The 18,964-nt window shown below is 42.0% G+C and overlaps 1 protein-coding gene across 3 annotated transcripts in view; it reads left to right on the top strand.

The window, feature by feature from the left end:
• Positions 1–18,964, top strand: part of LOC149434361 (mixed lineage kinase domain-like protein) — a 55,159-nt gene that overhangs the window by 29,188 nt on the left and 7,007 nt on the right. For all 3 annotated transcript variants that reach the window (XM_089663786.1, XM_089663788.1, XM_089663787.1), the window contains 5 exons: positions 4,177–4,345; positions 4,579–4,676; positions 8,043–8,178; positions 8,300–8,429; positions 18,554–18,693. In XM_089663786.1, the coding sequence (XP_089519912.1) occupies positions 4,177–4,345; positions 4,579–4,676; positions 8,043–8,178; positions 8,300–8,429; positions 18,554–18,693 (673 nt within the window). The remainder of the gene's footprint in view (positions 1–4,176; positions 4,346–4,578; positions 4,677–8,042; positions 8,179–8,299; positions 8,430–18,553; positions 18,694–18,964) is intronic.

Here is an 18,964-nt window from a genome sequence, read left to right as displayed (position 1 = left end):
CATAACTTCCTGCTCAATGCCTTGAGCCGCCATATTTTCCTCGTTATGCTTGGAAGAGGTGGATCCGTGATTACTGGATGCCATTTTGATATAAAATATATGTTTGACAAAGTGTACAAATATACAATCACCAGTGCGTTTTGTGTTATGGTACGATTTCTATGGATCTCAGCAGTGCCTCCAAATTTATCCTGTGGTGGTTTATGTAAGGATATATATTATTTATAAAGGGCGTGTCCCTTTCCCTTAGATGAAATATTACAGTGCCTCCAGCCGTTAAAATACGGCAAATATTTAGTAAACCAATAATTTGGACACCTTGATAATTTGATCACCACCTATTATTATACCCTGAATTCTTTTAGCCAATATGATTTCGTACCATACACACAAAATTTGCCTTATAATAGATAAATATAAAAATTTATTTATGTACAAAAATTATATATATATTAACACAAAACGCAAAAGACTGGTGATAAATGAATATTGGTACACACAATCAAGAATATATCCTACCAATGTAAGACACAATAATAAAGTTTTTAACTAATTACATCAATATCACAATTTTTAAATGATATGATTATTTATTAAATTTATTAATAATTAATAATTTCGAATATCTCAAAGGTTATATTCTCGCAAGCCGTGGCCATAGGATTGCAAGAAGCAAGCCCTTGATATATGATACTCTGGTTATTAATATTCAATAAATTATGAAATATGAAAAAATTTATAATATGGCAATAAACAATTTTTAACAGTAAAATAGGATTTCTCTACATATATCTAACTACCTAATATTGTTGTGATACACTAAGATAATTTTATGATTCCACACAACAGAGAAAATAGGTTAATACAAAATCAAATAAACATCTCACCACACCCGGAATTCAGACTAGGCAACTCTCCCGTGGATTTAGCTGGCAGTGGAACGCCTTTGGACTGATATATAGGGCAAGTGAAAGATTCTCAGTAGGGGAGAATGTAGGAAGTTATAAGATTAGAGGTTTAGGAATTTAGTTAAAGTTTTAGGAAGTTTTAAAAGATGGAAGAGTAGTTGTTCAGCAGAGATCTTCTTCTTGATCAGGTCTTTCCATGAGGTTTTTATGAGGGTTCTTTCTTTTATCTTAAAGCACAAGGGCTTTTATATCCACTAGTCCATTGTTCTAAGATACCTTCCCACCAGGCTTCCTGATTGGCTAGTTGAGAAATGTGTGTACATAAGCTATTTCTCACCTGCCCGCCAGGTGGCGGTCATGTATCACAGAACAATGTGAGTATTTGAGATGACTCATACCTTGGGTGGAATCTTCAGGTAATTTCAGGAATTAAATATACGGCTTTTTCCAGATATAACAGTGATCATACCTATAATATTCTAAATAGGGACCATGGAATATAGGTGTATATTCAGTTATTCCTTCTTGAAGTACCATCCTGTTTGTTTCCTGATAAGACATGTAACTAATGCTATTCTATAATACATCTTACTTCCCATCATCTCAATACTCAAGTTAGTGATATATAGTTCCCATTGCTGAGTATTTAGTGGTGTTTAAAAACTATACCATCTTATTTATAATATGTTTTTGTAGTGTATTTTTGTAATTATATACAGTGAACTTTTAGACTTAAATGTCCTGAATTTCACCTCTTTGTTTCAGAATCAACATTTTCTCTGTGTAGGAAAAAAACTCTTTGTTTGCCTGGCCCTTGTATTGGACTCATGGTAAACAACTGTTAATGCTTTCACCCTTGGTGAACAATAGTATATTTTAATAGTTTCAGAGGTCTGTTAGTTTATCACACTCTACAAGGTTTGGGTAAGCTCTCAGACAATCAGTTTGGTTCCTCTATTGTCATGTCCAGACCTTGTATATGTTTACCTGCTTATTGAAGTCTGAATAATGGTGTTTGATCACCTGTAGAACTTCAAAATAGTATTGTCTCTAGGAGGAAAGAAAAACAATCCCTTCACCCATTACATTTCTCTAGCTAGATGGTCATTCGACTTTCCAACCAAGACAAATTAACCCCTTAACATCCGGCTATGCTGACTTGATGTTATATAGGATTATGTCTTGATAAATCATGTTTTTGAGACATAATTCAAAAGCCCACAACATTATGTATTGCCAACCCACTTCCCCCTTGTTTAGGTATTATTGTTATACTCCCTCTAAGGCCTCCATTACCACCCACTGACCTTTGCACACTGCTAGCAATTGTTTCTTCTGATTCCTTCCCCCTGACCACCTAGTTTAACAGCCCCTCTAACCTTTTGGCCATCTCCCCCTACAGAGCTGCACCCTCCGCACTAAGGTGCACTCCATCCTTACTATAGAGCCAGTAACCGACTGAGCAGTCAACCCAGTTCTCCTGGAACCCAAAACCCTCCTTCCTGCAGCAATTCCTCAGCCACTTGTTAAGCTCCTGCTGCCTCTCTGGTGAGGCTCGGGGTACAGGCAGTATTTCTAAAAATATCACCTTGGAGGTTTTTTCTTCAATATACCCCCAAAGTCCCCGAAATCATTTTTTAGGACACTTCACCTTCCTCTAACTTTGTCATTTGTACCAATGTGTACCATTGCAGCTGGGTCTTCCCCAGCCCCACCCAACAATCTGTCCATTTGATCCACAGTATGCTGAACCCGAGCGCCTGGTAAACAAAATACTGTTTGGCTATAGCGGTCTTTATGACAGATTGCCTTATCTGCCCTTCTAATAATTGAGTCCCCTACCACTAGTAACTGCCTAGGCCTGCCTGTATCCTTGCCCCTCTCCATATTGGTGCAGTCATTCGCCTGGCAGCTAGTGGAGGGAGACTGCTCCAGCCAAGCCACCCTTGAGCTGATATCCCCAACATCATGCAACTCTAAATATTTATTGGGATTTATCAACTTAGGACTGGCCTCCCTAAGGCTTTTCCCTCTACCCCTCCTTCTGACTGTCACCCAGCTGCCTACATCTGGCTCTTGTACCTCCATATCCCCATCCCTCTCTATACTGGCCCCCACCAGTACCTGCTGGGTAATGTCCAAGCTCCTTTCTAGGTTGTTGATGCTTCGCAGTGTTGCCACCGGATTTTTTAAATCAAGGATCTGGGCTTCCAGAGAAACAACTAGCTCACACCTCACACAGCAGTATTCGCCCTCGCTCAAACGGCTCTTCAAGGAAAGCATACAAGGAGCAAGATGTGCACTGGGTTGCGTTATCAATTCTGTTTGACATTTTATCCATTTTCTAATGGGGATAACCAAGGAAAAATAAATAATTACAATTAAAAATGTTTTTGTTTTTTTTTCAGTTTTTATTTGTGTGTATATATATATATATATATATATATATATATATACATACACATATACACACAGTGGGGAAAATAATTATTTGATCCCCTGCAGATTTTGAAAGTTTTCCCACTTACAAAGAAATGAAGGGTCTATAATTTTTATCATAGGTGTATTTTAAATAACGGAGACAGAATATCAACCAAAAATCCAGAAAAACGCATTATACGAATGTTATAAATTGAGTTGCAGTTCTGTGAGTAAAATAAGTACTGTATTTGAACCCCAAGCAAAACATAACTTAGTACTTGGTGGAGAAACCGTTGTTGGCAAGAACAGAGGAGAGGTAAGATGTTTCTTGTAGTTGGTTCCCAGGTTTGCACATATCTCAAGGGGGGAATTTGGTCCACTCTTCTTTACAGATCTTCTCTAAATCCTTAAGGTTTCATGGCTGTCGCTTGGCAACTTGAAGTTTCAGCTCCCTCCATACATTTTCTATAGGATTAAGGTCTGGAGACTGGCTAGGCCACTCCATGACCTTATTGTGCTTCTTCTCTCTCTCACCCAATCTGAAATTCTGGTCACCTTGTTCTGTTCCTTTTCGAAGTATGGATACTTTTTCAGTTCAAGGATGCATTTTTTATTGCGGTTTGTGTCACCACCGAGGAGACTTCCCATCATTGGAACAGCAAGCAAAGTTCTGTCTGCAGTTTTTTTGGCTGGAGCTATCCCTTAGTACAGACAGTGGATGAACATATACAGTATATCAGATGGATTTGTCTGGCAGGTTTCTAGGAACATTCCAATAAAAGGACAGGGGAGGTCAGACCTCCAGGAACAGTACTCTATGGTCTTCTAACCAGTGTTCTTTATTCAGTAAAGGAACAGAATTGCCCACCATGGAGAATCAGAGAGATTCCAGCAACAGAACTGAAGTATGGAGATGTGGAGAGCACCAGCAACCGCTACAAAATGTACAAAGGAATGTACAACAACAACTTCGTACTGATCAAAGTCGTGCTGGGGGAACTGGAGACCGACAATGAGTAAGTCACCCTGGAGGGACAAAGGGCAGTGACAAGACAGACACCCAGAGTAGCCAATCACAAATCTTTTAGTAACTGATCTGATAGCAGTAGGTGCTAAATGATTGGTATGGGCACTCCAGTCTGCTCATTGTCATTATTGTCCTGCCCCATGGAGCACATCTAATTATGGAATGACACTCTTATCCTTCGATGAATACATTATATTATCAGTAATTTCATATCTTATCCAGGGTGGTAAAGAGTGCATTCTTGAAAGAGTGTGAGACCATGAAGAAATATGAAAGTCCCAACATTCTGCAGGTTTTTGGCATTTGTATTGAAAATATGAGTGAGTAAAATAATTTACGTTCCATGTAACATTAAAACATGTCTGTCTGTGTCTATTCCTGTGCTCTTCTTTTCTTTGTTCTAGTCTCCAGGATCTGTTCCTGTCCTTTTCTCTGTCCTGATTTGCTTGTCTCTGTCCTGTTCTCTTCCTCTGTCTGCATATAAAGTATTTTCCTGTCCTATCTCCCTACTTCTCTGTGCAACTCTCTGTTCTGGTCTCCAGATTCTGTTCCTTTGTCCTTGTGCTTCTCTGTCCTTATTTTCTATGTCTGTTCCTGTCCTTACTCTCTGTTCTGAGTTCCTTGTCTCTGTCCTGTTCTCCTCCTCTATCCATATCTACTGTCTTTGTTCCTGCCCTATCTTTCCCTCTCCCCTCCCACTAGTGCAACGCTTTGTTCCTTACTAAAATATCTGTTTCTGTCCTCCTTCTCTTATAATATGACTGTTGTAGTCATCCTCTCTGTTCTGCTTCCTAGTATCTGACCCAGTCCTCTGTTGTGCTGTCCTTGTCTTTTGCCCATCCTTCTCTTCCTCTGCCCTCATCTACTCCCTTTGTTCATGTCTCCCTTCTCTGTCTAAATGTTTTGTTTGTTCCTGTCCTGCTCCTCTTTCTGTTCTGCACTGTATATCTATTCCCATCCTTCGCTGTCCTGATGACCTTGTCTGTAGCTCCGTCTTCCTCCTCTGCCCTCATCTACTGTCTTTGTTCCAGTCCTCCTTCTCTGTCCTCATATTCTTCAACTGTTCCTGTCCTCCTTCTCTCCCTGTTTTGCTTTCTAACATCTGTTCCTGTCTTTCTCTGCCTGATTTCATTGTCTCTGTCTTGTCATCCTGTTCTTTACTTGTCTACTGTCTTTATTCCTGTCCTCTTTTTGTCTCTCTTCCTCTGTGCAACTCTCTGTTTTGGTCTCCTACATGTGTTCCTATCCTCCTTCCTCATGAAATATTGTCTATATTCCTGTCCATCTCCTCTGTCTGTTCTGCTTTCAAGTATCCATCCATGTTTTTCTCTTACTCAATTTTCTTGTCTCTAGCATGTCCTCCTCTGTCCTCAACTACTGTCTTTGTTCCTGTCCTCCTCCTCTGTGCTCATCTACAGTCTTTGTTACTGGCCTCCTCTTCTGTCTTTGTTCCTGGCCTCCTCCACTGTCCTCAGTTACAGATTTTGTTCCTGGGCTCCTCCTCTGTCCTCATCTACTGTCTTTGTTCCTGGCCTCCTCCTCTGTCTTCACAGTTTTTGTTTCTGGCCTCCTCCTCTGTCCTCATCTACTGTCTTTATTCCTGGCTTCCTCCTCTGTCCTCATCTACAGTCTTTGTTCCTGACCTCTCCTCTGTCCTCATCTACTGTCTTTGTTCCTGGCCTCCTCCTCTGTCTTCACAGTTTTTGTTTCTGGCCTCCTACTCTGTCCTCATCTACTGTCTTTATTCCTGGCTTCCTCCTCTGTCCTCATCTACAGTCTTTGTTCCTGACCTCCTTCTCTGTCCTCATCTACAGTCTTTGTTCCTGACCTCTCCTCATCTGCAGTCTTTGTTCCTGGCCTCCTCCTCTGTCCTCATCTACAGTCTTTGTTCATGGCCTCCTCCTCTGTCCTCATCTACAGTCTTTGTTCCTGACCTCTCCTCTGTCCTCATCTGCAGTCTTTGTTCCTGACCTCTCCTCTGTCCTCATCTACAGTCTTTGTTCATGGCCTCCTCCTCTGTCCTCATCTACAGTCTTTGTTTCTGGTCTCCTCCTCCATCCTAATCTACTGTTTTGTTCTGGTCTTCCTTCTCTGTTCTTATATTCTTAGTCTGTTCCTGCCCTTATATTTCTGTTCTGCTTTCCAATATCTGTTCCAATCCTTCTTCTCTGTTCTGATTTATTTGACTTTGTACTGTTCTCCTTCTCTGTCCTTATCCACTGTCTTTGTTCCTGTCCTTACTCTCTCTCCTCTGTGCAGCTCTCTTTTCTGGTCTCCTATGTCTGTTCCTGTCCTCCCGCTCTGTTTACATCTTCTATCTCTATCATTTTCTCTCTTTTCCTCTGTTCTGTTCTCTGATGTTTGCCTCTGTCCTCATTCTCTGTCTGGATTTCCTTTTTCTACCCTTCTCTGTTCTGTGCATCTCTCATCATCTCACGCCTCTACTCCTGTCCTCCACATCTATGCAGTTATCCTCATCTCTCCAATATTTATTTATTTATTTCAGGTACTTATATAGCGCCGTCAATTTACACATCGCTTCACATATATATTGTGCATTCACATCAGTCCCAATGTACAATCTAAGGTCCATAACTCACATGCATACACATACTAGGGCCAATCTAGACAGGATCCAATTAACCTACCAGCATGTCTTTGGAGTGTGGGAGGAAACCGGAGTACCCGGGGGAAACCCACGCAGTCACAGGGAGAACATGCAAACTCTAGGCAGGTGGTGCCGTGGTTGGGATTCGAACCAGCGACCTTAGTACTGCCAAGCGGAAGTGCTAACCATTTAGCCACTGTGCTGCCCACATCTGTTCCTGTCCTCCTTTGTCTAGGTCTCCTGCCCCCTTTCCTACTTTTCTCTTTTCTTATTTCTCTCTCTCTGTTCTTGTTTTTATGGTTTCTCTGTCCTACCTTTGTGTTCTTATTTCCTTCTCAGTTCCTGTCCTTGACTGTCCTGATTTTCTTCCTCCTTCTCTCCTCCTCTCTGCAGCCCTCTGTCCTTGTCAGTTGTTTTCATCCTCATCCTCTCTGCAGCCCTCTGTCCTTGTCATCTGTTTTCATCCTCATCCTCTCTGCAGCCCTCTGTCCTTGTCATCTTTTTTCATCCTCATCCTCGCTGCAGCCCTCTGTCCTTGTCATCTGTTCTCATCCTCATCCTCTCTGCAGCCCTCTGTCCTTGTCATCTTTTTTCATCCTCATCCTCTCTGCAGCCCTCTGTCCTTGTCATCTGTTTTCATCCTTATCCTCTGCAGCCCTCTGTCCTTGTCATCTTTTTTCATCCTCATCCTCGCTGCAGCCCTCTGTTCTTGTCATCTGTTCTCATCCTCATCCTCTCTGCAGCCCTCTGTCCTTGTCATCTGTTTTCATCCTCATCCTCACTGCAGCCCTCTGTCCTTGTCATCTGTTTTCATACTCATCCTCGCTGCAGCCCTCTGTCCTTGTCATCTGTTTTCATCCTTATCCTCTCTGCAGCCCTCTGTCCTTGTCATCTGTTTTCATCCTCATCCTCTCTGCAGCCCTCTGTCCTTGTCAACTGTTATTATCTTCATTCTCTCTTCAGCATCCTCTTCTAGTCACATGTCTCTGCTCCCATCCTTGTCCTCTTTCCCCTTATTGGGAGTTTGTTGTCCCGGTTACCTGTTCTCATCCTCATCCTTTCTCCTCCTCTGTTCCAGGTAATGGACCCCGCTACTCTCTGGTGACAGAGTACTGTGAGAAAGGGACATTACGTGACATGCTACAAAGGGAGAAGGACCTGAATTGGGAGCAGAAACTCATGATGGTTCTTGATGCCACCAGCGCTCTGTACTGGTGCGCTTTATTTTGTTCTCATTATGGCTATGCAGTCTTATTGGTGTCATTCAGAGTGCAGATGAATTGGCTGATCTTGCTGGAATAGTGTCATTTTTCACACTTTGTTCCTGATTTCCAGCATACACCGTAAAATGTCGAAGACCATCTACCGTTTAGGCAGGAAAATGGTTCAGGAGTCAGAGAAGAAAACCATTCTCCATGGGAGTCTGAGCAGCCACAAGTACCTGGTGAAAGGCTACTGCCTGAAGGTATTCTATCCCTCTCCCAACAGCTTCTCTATGTTGTGGAGTTCAGCCATTACCACTTGTCCTATGGGGGGATATGAATATGTGAATATTATAACAGCATGCTCTCCAGGTGTGAGAACAGCAACTACATTTTTTTAAAACTTTTTTTTCCTCTTGCTGGCGCTTGGATGTGTCAATTTGACATAAAAATATTCCAACACATTGATTTTTTTCTGACGTGTTTGAACAAATGTTGCTCATAGTTTTCCAGGTATACATCATCTCCTGTGAAATTGTATACGGTATCATATATATATATATATATATATATATATATATGCACCCCCTAGGTTTATCACAAACACATGGTAAAGGGCTCCAGGGTTTATGACTGACATGGAGAAAACAAAACTTTTGTTTTCTCAGGCTCTTAAGTTATGGTTTGGGTCCTGGAGGCCGAGGGCTTTGTAGTGCTTTGGTAACCAGCCTCATTATTAGCCTCATTGGTGACCTGAGTGATGATCAGGGATCTTCCTTTCCTTTATATATATATATATATATATATACAGTTGTGTCCAAAATTATTCAACCCCCAATGCTGTAAAGGGGTTTAGGGACTATAGTGTACATTTGGAATTGTATTCAGAATCAAATCCTACAAGGACGTTGTAACTACCCAAATGCAACTAAAATGACATCAATTGTTTATGTAATACAGTAGTAAATGGTTCTTATGTGGTTTCTTCATTGCCACAATTATTCAACCCCTTAAAGACTACCACTCTGAAGAACAGAGGTTCATACAGGTGCTTTCCATCAGGTATTGAAAACACCTGTGGATGTCACCGAGCAGCAATCAAGCATAATAAGCACCAATTAGGCAGCTTTAAAATGACTGTGATACTCAGCTCCTTCTAGACATTTACTGGTGTGGTTACAAACATGGTGAAGGCAAGAGAATGGTCCAGGAAGACAAGAGAAGAGGTGATTTCTCTTCACAGGAAGGGCAATGGCTATAAGAAGATTGCAAAGATGTTAAACATACCAAGAGACACCTTAGGAAGCATCATTCGCAAATTCAAGGCAAAGGGCACTGTTGAAACGCTACCTGGTCGTGGCAGAAAGAAGATGCTGACTTCGACTGCTGTGCGCTACCTGAAGCGTAGAGTGGAGAGAAGTCCCCGTGTGACTGCTGAGGAACTGAGAAAAGATTTGTCAGATGTGGGTACAGAAGTTTCAGCCCAGACAATAAGACGCACACTGCGTAATGAAGGCCTCCGTGCCAGAACTCCCAGGCGTACCCCCTTGCTGTCTCCAAAGAATAAGAAGAGTCGACTGCAGTATGCCAAAAGCCATGTGGACAAACCACAAAAGTTGTGGGATAGTGTTCTGTGGACTGATGAAACAAAATTAGAACTGTTTGGGCCCATGGATCAACGCTATGTTTGGAGGAGGAAGAACAAGGCCTATGATGAAAAGAACACCTTGCCTACTGTGAAGCATGGTGGAGGGTCAATCATGCTTTGGGGCTGTTTTGCTTCTGCAGGTACAGGGAAGCTTCAGCGTGTGCAAGGTACCATGAATTCTCTTCAGTACCAGGAGATATTGGATGGAAACGTGATGCAGTCCGTCACACACCTGAGGCTTGGGAGACGTTGGACCTTTCAACAGGACAATGATCCCAAGCATACCTCCAAGTCCACTAGAGCATGGTTGCAGAGGAAAGGCTGGAACATTTTGGAGTGGCCATCGCAGTCACCAGACTTAAATCCGATTGAGAACCTCTGGTGGGACTTAAAGAAAGCAGTTGCAGTGCGCAAGCCTAAGAATGTGACTGAACTGGAGGCCTTTGCCCATGAAGAATGGGCGAAGATACCCGTAGATCGCTGCAAGACACTTGTGTCAAGCTATGCTTCACGTTTAAAAGCTGTTATAACTGTAAAAGGATGCTGTACTAAGTACTAAGATTGAATGTCACTTGGGGGTTGAATAAAACTGATAATGCTGTGAGCACAGAAAAGACATTTGTGGTTATTTCATTATAACTGTTATGTTATATTTGTCTGACCTACAAGTGCCTCTTTAATGTAAATGTAAGCAAGATGACTGAATGATCAAAAGCAATGTCAAACTGGCCAAAACACTCAATTTCAGTGGGGGTTGAATAATTTTGGACACAACTGTATATATATATATATATATATATATATATGTGATCCTACTGATGATCAGGGATCTCTCTCTCTCTCACTTCTTTATACATGTGATCTTACTGATGATCAGGGATCTCTCTCTCTCTCTCTCTCTCCTTTATATATGTGATCCCGATGATCAGGGATCTCTCTTTTCTTTATATATGTGATCTGACTGATGAATGATCAAGGATCTCTCTCTCTTCTTTATATACAGGTGAAACTCGAAAAATTAGAATATAGTGCAAACGTTCATTTATTTTAGTAATGCAACTTAAAAGGTGAAACTAAGATATGAGATAGACTCATTACATGCAAAGCAAGATAGTTCAAGCCGTGATTTGTCATCATTGTGATGATTATGGCTTACAGCTCATGAAAATCCCAAATCCACAATCTCAGAAAATGAGAATATTGTGAAAAGGTGCAATATTCTAAGCTCAAAGTGTCCCACTCTAATCAGCTAATTAAGCCATATCACCTGCAAAGGGTTCCTGAGCCTTTAAATGGTCTCTCTGTCTGGTTCAGTAGGAATCACAATCATGGGAAAGACTGCTGACCTGACAGTTGTGCAGAAAACCATCATTGACACCCTCCATAAGGAGGGAAAGCCTCAAAAGGGAATTGCAAAAGAAGCTGGATGTTCCCAAAGTGCTGTATCAAAGCACATTATTAGAAGGTTATGTGGAAGGGAAAAGTGTGGAAGAAAAAGGTGCACAAGCAGCAGGGATGACCGCAGACTGGAGAGGATTGTCAGGAAAAGGCCATTCAAAAGTGTTGGGGACTTTCACAAGGAGTGGACTGAGGCTGGAGTCAGTGCATCAAGAGCTACCACACACAGACAGATCCTGGACATGGGCTTCAAATGTCGTATTCCTCTTGTCAAGCCACTCCTGAACAACAAACAACGTCAGAAGCGTCTTACCTGGGCTAAAGAATAACAGACCTGGTCTGTTGCTCAGTGGTCCAAAGTCCTCTTTTCTGAGGAGAGCAACTTTTGCATCTCATTTGGAAACCAAGGAGTATGGAGGAAGAATGGAGAGGCACACACTGCAAGATGCTTGAAGTCCAGTGTGAAGTTTCCACAGTCTGTGTTGATTTGGGGAGCCATGTCATCTGCTGGTGTTGGTCCACTGTGCTTCATTAAGTCCAGGGTCAACGCAGCCGTCTACCAGGAGATTTTGGAGCACTTCATGCTTCCTTCCGCAGATGAGCTTTATGGGGATGCTGACTTCATATTCCAGCAGGTCTTGGCACCCACACTGCCAAAAGCACCAAAACCTGGTTCAATGACCGTGGGATTATTGTGCTTGATTGGCCAGCAAACTCGCCTGACCTGAACCCCATAGAGACTCTATGGGGCATTGCCAAGAGAAAGATGAGAGACATGAGACCGAACAATGCAGAAGAGCTGAAGGCTGCTATTGAAGCATCCTGGTCTTCCATAACACCTCACCAGTGCCACAGGCTGATAGCTTCCATGCCACGACGCATTGAGGCAGTAATTGCTGCAAAAGGGGCCCAAACCAAGTACTGAGTACATATGCATGCTTCTACTTTTCAGAGGTCCGCTTTTGTTCTATGTACAATCCTTGTTTTATTGATTGCATGTAATATTCTAATTTTCTGAGATTGTGGATTTGGGGTTTTCATGAGCTGTAAGCCATAATCATCACAATGATGACAAATCACGGCTTGCACTATCTTGCTTTGCATGTAATGAGTCTATCTCATATATTAGTTTCACCTTTTAAGTTGCTGCACTGAAATAAATGAACTTTTGCACGATATTCTAATTTTTCGAGTTTGACCTGTATGTGACCTGACTGATGATCAGAACTCTTTCTTCTTTATATATGTGATCTAACTGAAGATCGGGAATCTCTTCTTTATGTAACGCCCTCTGGATTTAGCTAGATAGGATTTTTGTTAGTCGGAGGCTGAGTAGCAGCTTGGCATGAGTCAGACTGGGAGTGAGGTAGTGAGTTCACCTCAGGACAGGGTGGGAGGCTCTAATAGGTCATGGCTTCTGGAGCCTATCCACCTTTCCAGAAACCTGAGAGCTTTATGGAAGAAGAGGGGAGGTGGCAAGCTTAAGGACTGTTTATTGGCACCAGTGTGTAAAGTTTAAAAATGCGTATTGCCTGGCCATTCAGAGCATAGAAGGACCCATACCAAATCCAGCAGCCCTTACGAGTGTAGTGCTATATTTATACAGTGGGGAGAATAATTATTTGATCCCATGCAGATATTGTAAGTTTGTCCACTTACAAAGAAATGAATGGTCTATAATTTCTATCATAGGTGTATTTTAAATGATAGAGACAGTACATCAATCAAAAATCGAGAAAAAAACACATGATACAAATGTTATAAATTGAGTTGCAGTTCAGTGAGTATAATAAGTATTTGATCCCCTACCAACCACCAATAATTCTGGATCCCACAGACTGGCTATTTGCTCATGTGGTACACAGATTAGTCCTGTCAATTTAAGAAGGTGCTCCTAATGACAATTCGTTATGTGTATGAAAGACATCTGTCCACAGAATCTCTTTCTTGGGCACCACCATGGGCAAGACCAAAGAGCTGTCAAAGGACGTCAGGGACAAGATTGTAGACTTGCACAATCTGTAGACCCGGTAAAGGCTGACGTGAGCGACAACACCATCAGCAAGAAGCTTGGTGAGAAGGAGACAACTTGGAGCAATTATTTGCAAATTGAAGAGATATAAAATAACCATCAATCACATTCAGTCCGAAGCTCCATGCAAGATTTCTCCTCATGGGGTAAGGATGATCATGAAAAAAGTGAGGGATCAGCCCAGACCTACACAGGAAGACCTTGTGAATGATCTCAAGGCAGTTGGAAGCACACTCACCAAACAAACCATTGGTAACCCAATACACCGCCATGGATTGAAATCCTGCAGCGTCCGCAAGGTCCCCCTCCTCAAGAAGGCACATATACAGGTCCATCTGAAATTTGCCAATGAACATCTAAATGATTCAGAGAACGACTGGGAGAAAGTGCTGTGGTCAGATGAGACCAAAATTCAGCTATTTGGCATTAACTCGACTTGCCATGTTTGGAGGAAGGAAAATGCTGACTATGACCCTAAGAACACCATCCTTACAGTTAACCATGGAGGTGGAAACATTAGCTTTGAGGCTATTTTTCTGCTAAAGATAAAGGGGCCAATGGACGGGGCCATGCATTGTAAAATCTTGGATGAGAACCTTCTTCCCTCAGCCAGAACACTGAAGATGGGTCATGGATGGGTCTAGCTGCATGACAATGACCCAAAATATACCGCCAAGGTAAAAGGGAATGGCTCAAGAAGCAGATTGAGGTCATGGCGTGGCCTAGCCAGTCTCCAGACCTTAATCCTATAGAAAATGTATGAAGGGAGCTGAAACTTTGAGTTGCCAAGAGACAGCCAAGAAACCTTAAGGATTTAGAGAAGATCTGTAAAGAAGAGTGGACCAAAATCCCTCCTGAGATGTGTGCAAACCTGGGAACCTATTACAAGAATTGCCTTACCTCTGTGGTTGCCAACAAGGGTTTCTACACCAAGTACTAAGTCTTTAAAGTACTATCCCCAAGTACTATGTTTTGCTTGGGGATCAAATACTTATTTTACTCACTAAACTGCAAATCAATTTATAACATTTGTATCATGTGTTTTTTCTGGATTTTTGGTTGATATTCTGTCTCTATCATTTAAAATACATCTATGATACAAATGATAGATCCTTCATTTCTTTGTAAGTGGGTAAACTTACAAAATCTGCAGGGGATCAAATAATTATTTTCCCCACTGTATATGTGACCTGACTGATGATCTGGACTCTCTCTCTTCTTTATATATGTGATCTAACTGATGATCAGGACTCTCTCTTCTTTATACAGTCATGGCCGAAATTGTTGGCACCCTTGATATTTTTCCTGAAAATCAAGTATTTCACACAAAAAAGGTATTGCATTAACACATGTTTTGCTATACACATGTTTATTCCCTTTGTATGTATTGGAACAAATATAAAACAGAGGCAGAAAAGCAAATATGACATAATGTCACACAAAACCCCAAAAATGGGCTGGACAAAAGTATTGGCACCCTTAACTTAATATTTGGTTGCACACCCTTTGGAAAACATAACTGAAATCAGTCGCTTCCTATAACCATCAATAAGCTTCTGACACCTCTCACCCGGAATTTTGGACCACTCTTCCTTTGCAAACAGCTCCAGGTCTCTCTTATTGGAAGGACACCTTTTCCCAACAGCAATTTTAAGATCTCTCCACAGGTGTTCAATGGGATTTAGATCTGGGCTCATTGCTGGCCACTTCAGAACTCTCCAGCGCTTCTTTGCCATCCATTTCTGAGTGCTTTTTGACGTATGTTTGGGGTCATTGTCCTGCTGGAAGACCCAGGATCTTGGACGCAAACCCAGCTTTCTGACACTGGGCCCTACAGTGCGACCCAAAATCCTTTGGTAATCCTCAGATTTCATGATGCCTTGCACACAGTCAAGGCACCCAGTGCCAGAGGCAGCAAAACAACCCCAAAACATCATTGAACCTCCACCATATTTTACCGTAGGTACTGTGTTTTGTTCTTTGTAGGCCTCATTCCGTTTTCGGTAAACAGTAGAATGATGTGCTTTACCGAAAAGCTCTATCTTGGTCTCATCTGTCCACAAGACGTTTTCCCAGAAGGCTTTTGGCTTACTCAAGTACATTTTGGCAAACTGTAGTCTTGCTTTTTTATGTCTCTGTGTCAGCAGTGGGGTCCTCCTGGGTCTCCTGCCATAGCGTTTCATTTCATTTAAATGTCGACGGATAGTTCGCGCTGACACTGATGCTCCCTGAGCCTGCAGGACAGCTTGAATGTCTTTGGAACATGTTTGGGGCTGCTTATCCACCATCCGGACTATTCTGCGTTGCAATCTTTCATCAATTTTCCTCATCCGTCCACGACCAGGGAGATTAGCTACAGTGCCATGGGTTGCAAACTTCTTGATAATGTTGCGCACTGTGGACAAAGGCAAATCTAGTTCTCTGGAGATGGACTTGTAACCTTGAGATTGTTGATATTTTGCCACAATTTTGGTTCTCAGGTCCTCAGACAGTTCTCGTCTCCTCTTTCTGTTGTCCATGCTTAGTGTGGCACAGACAGACACACAATGCAAAGGTTAAGTGAACGTCTCTCCTTTTTATCTGCTTTCAGGTGTGATTTCTATATTGCCCACACCTGTTACTTGCCCCAGGTGAGTTTACAGGAGCATCACATGCTTGTAACATTCTTATTTATCCGCAGTTGTGAAAGGGTGCCAATACTTTTGTCCAGCCCATTTTTGGAGGTTTGTGTGACATTATGTCGAATTTGCTTTCTTTCCTCCCTTTTTTTGTTTTGTCCCAATACACACAAAGGGAATAAACATGTGTATAGCAAAACATGTGTTAATGCAATACGTTTCGTGAGAAATACATGATTTCCTGGAGAAATATCAAGGGTGCCAACAATTTCGGCCATGACTGTATATGTTATCTAACCGATGATCAGGACTCTCTCTCTTCTTTATATATGTGATCTAATCGATGATCAGGACTCTCTCTCTTCTTTATATATGTTATCTAACTGATGATCAGGGGTCTTTCTCTTCTTTATATATGTGATCTAATCGATGATCAGGACTCTCTCTCTTCTTTATATATGTTATCTAACTGATGATCAGGGGTCTTTCTCTTCTTTATATATGTTATCTAACTGATGATCAGGGATCTCTCTCTCTTCTTTATATATGTTATCTAACCGATGATCAGGGGTCTTTCTCTTCTTTATATATGTGATCTAATCGATGATCACGACTCTCTCTCTTCTTTATATATGTTATCTAACCGATGATCAGGGGTCTCTCTCTTCTTTATATATGTGATCTAATCGATGATCAGGACTCTCTCTCTCTTCTTTATATATGTGATCTAACTGATGATCAGGGATCTCTTTCATTTATACAATGAAGTTCAAGGCCTGACATGGAAGGAATGCCCACGCAGACATGAAACATTATCACCAGGAGGGCAATCATTGTACCTGTTACAGCATATATCTATCTATACTGTGGGATGCTGTAAAATGGAGGGGGGCCAGACGAGTGGCGATGGCATGCTTTGTTTACGTTGCGATGCATCAGGATATAATAATGGATTAACTGTAACTATGTAAAACTCCTTGATGTTGCTTTGGTGCTTGCATGTACCTTTCCCCCCATTTATTTGTTTACTGTCCCTGGGGCCACTTATTTGTTTTGAATGGTTATTCAATCAGAGAGCTTCTTGCCTATCTCCTGCCTGAGCAGGGAGTGCTTTCATATAGGATCTACGGCATTCTTTTGCTTGACCAGGATAGTTGACTCTGGTGTTATATTACTGCTGGACAACTCGGGTTGTGCACATCCCCTTGGGCAGGAGGTGGTTCTAACTGTATAGAATAATAGGGGAGGTGAAATGTTTGTATACCTTCACACCCCCTAATTTTAGACTTGATTTGTTACTGATGATTGAGATGGGGCTCTGATTTGGGTTGTTAGCCACTTCTCTCAGTACGATCGATGCTCAATATCTTGATTCAGGGTGGCATACTCGTACTCGAGGTGTGTCCCTATTTTGAGTCATTTTTTTCAGGTTGCTTGCACTTTGTTTTCACTCCCGCACAGAATAATCAGGCAAATTTTCTTTTTATTGTTCACACTGACCTTTTCCGAATTTTTCTGATGGTAGTACGGATAGTTCAGAAGCCCCCTTACAGTAAGTTCTTTTTTTCTTTCAACCCTTCCCTTTTTTTTTTTTTTTTGGGTGTTCGTCCCCTATGTGGGCGGGAGATAGGTGGCAGCTGGGCTGTTCTCTGGAAGCGAAACAGAGGAACACTCTGAGGAGGTCATTTGAGTATTGTTTATAACCTCAGATCATTTGGCTTGGGTGGCGTCTGATGCCTCCTGCCGCCATCCAGTTGAGGTCCCATTGCTCACTCCTGGCCTCTTGCTTCAAATATTGAATGTACGCTAATGTCCCTTAATGTCAAATGGCTAAATTGACCAGAAAAGAGTGCCCTGGTTTTACATGACTTGCATTGGAAAAAATTCCATATAGCATTCCTGCAAGAAACTTCCAAGCCACTCTTGCAGATGCTCAGCACTGGAAGATGCACGTGTGCTATAAGGTTTTCATGCGCTCTTTGAAGACAGTTGGCAGCCCCCATAATCGTGTTGAAAATGGACAGAGTGGAAGATGAAGGCTCGGAGTGTTCCATCAGTCTTCTGCCTGTACACCCATGGAATCCCAGAAGCCTCTGGCCATCACTTTGCCCACTGATGGAATGCTCCAAGTCTTCTTCCACCACTTTCTCCATATTTTTTTAACTTGACTACTTCCAACTGTTTGGAAGGAGCACACGAAAAACATATTGTGAGCATGTACCATTTTTACAGCTTAGTGTGTTGATAAAGTTTCATGTCTGTGAAATCACTCTTTACGTAAACTTTTGACCTGGCTGATGATCAGGGCTTTCTCATCTTTATATGTGATCTGAGGGACTCCTTTTCTGGTGTGAGAGCTTGATGTTGGGTGAAAAATGTGACTGCTATGAGGACACAAAAAAGGTACCACAGCTGCCTGTATATTTTTTGGAACCTATTGGGGAATACCCTGACAGTCAGGAACTGACCAAGAATTTAGTTAGTGGCTTGGTTTTGGGCTTGTTGTACCAATGAAACTGCAGAGTACCCCTGCTTGGACTGTTCCTGGGTGCCCTAGTCTTAAGGATGGTTTACTGCTAAATAAATCCTACTTATTGCACATTTATGATGTTTTCTGTCTGTATGAATGCACAGGGTTGTGTGACAGCTCACAGTTCACAACTTTCCCTCCATCCTATGCTTTTCATGCAGTTATCAGGATTTGAATTCTCCAAGACGGAGAGTTCCATGAGACGCAATCCTGATGAGAAACCAAAGGAGCAGGAGCTGGCGTACTGTGCTCCGGAGCAGCTGTTCAGCGCTGAATATGATCAACGCAGCGAGATCTTCAGGTTAGTGCCAAATGGAAATTTTCTGGGTCTAAGTGAAAGCTTGCAGGGTAACTACACTGAGGTTTTACTTGTTGTCTCCAGTCACCACTTACATGGCAAAAACTGCAATCACATCTATGATCAATCTTTTGATTATTGTTATGTATATGAGCATCATCAAAGTAAAACCTCAGCCAAGTGCTAGCAAACTAGACTAGCTGCAGTGTCGGGCAACCGCGTGCCAAGGGGGAGGGTAAGGGGGGCAACCAATCTAGCATTACAGAATACTTAA

The sequence above is a fragment of the Staurois parvus genome, unplaced genomic scaffold (assembly GCF_062004578.1).
Source record: "Staurois parvus isolate SC_StPar_1 unplaced genomic scaffold, SC_StPar_1.0 ptg001766l, whole genome shotgun sequence".
NCBI classification, from domain to species: Eukaryota; Metazoa; Chordata; class Amphibia; order Anura; family Ranidae; genus Staurois; species Staurois parvus.
Note: the sequence above shows the minus strand (reverse complement) of the source record. Positions and strands in the feature narration are given on the sequence as shown.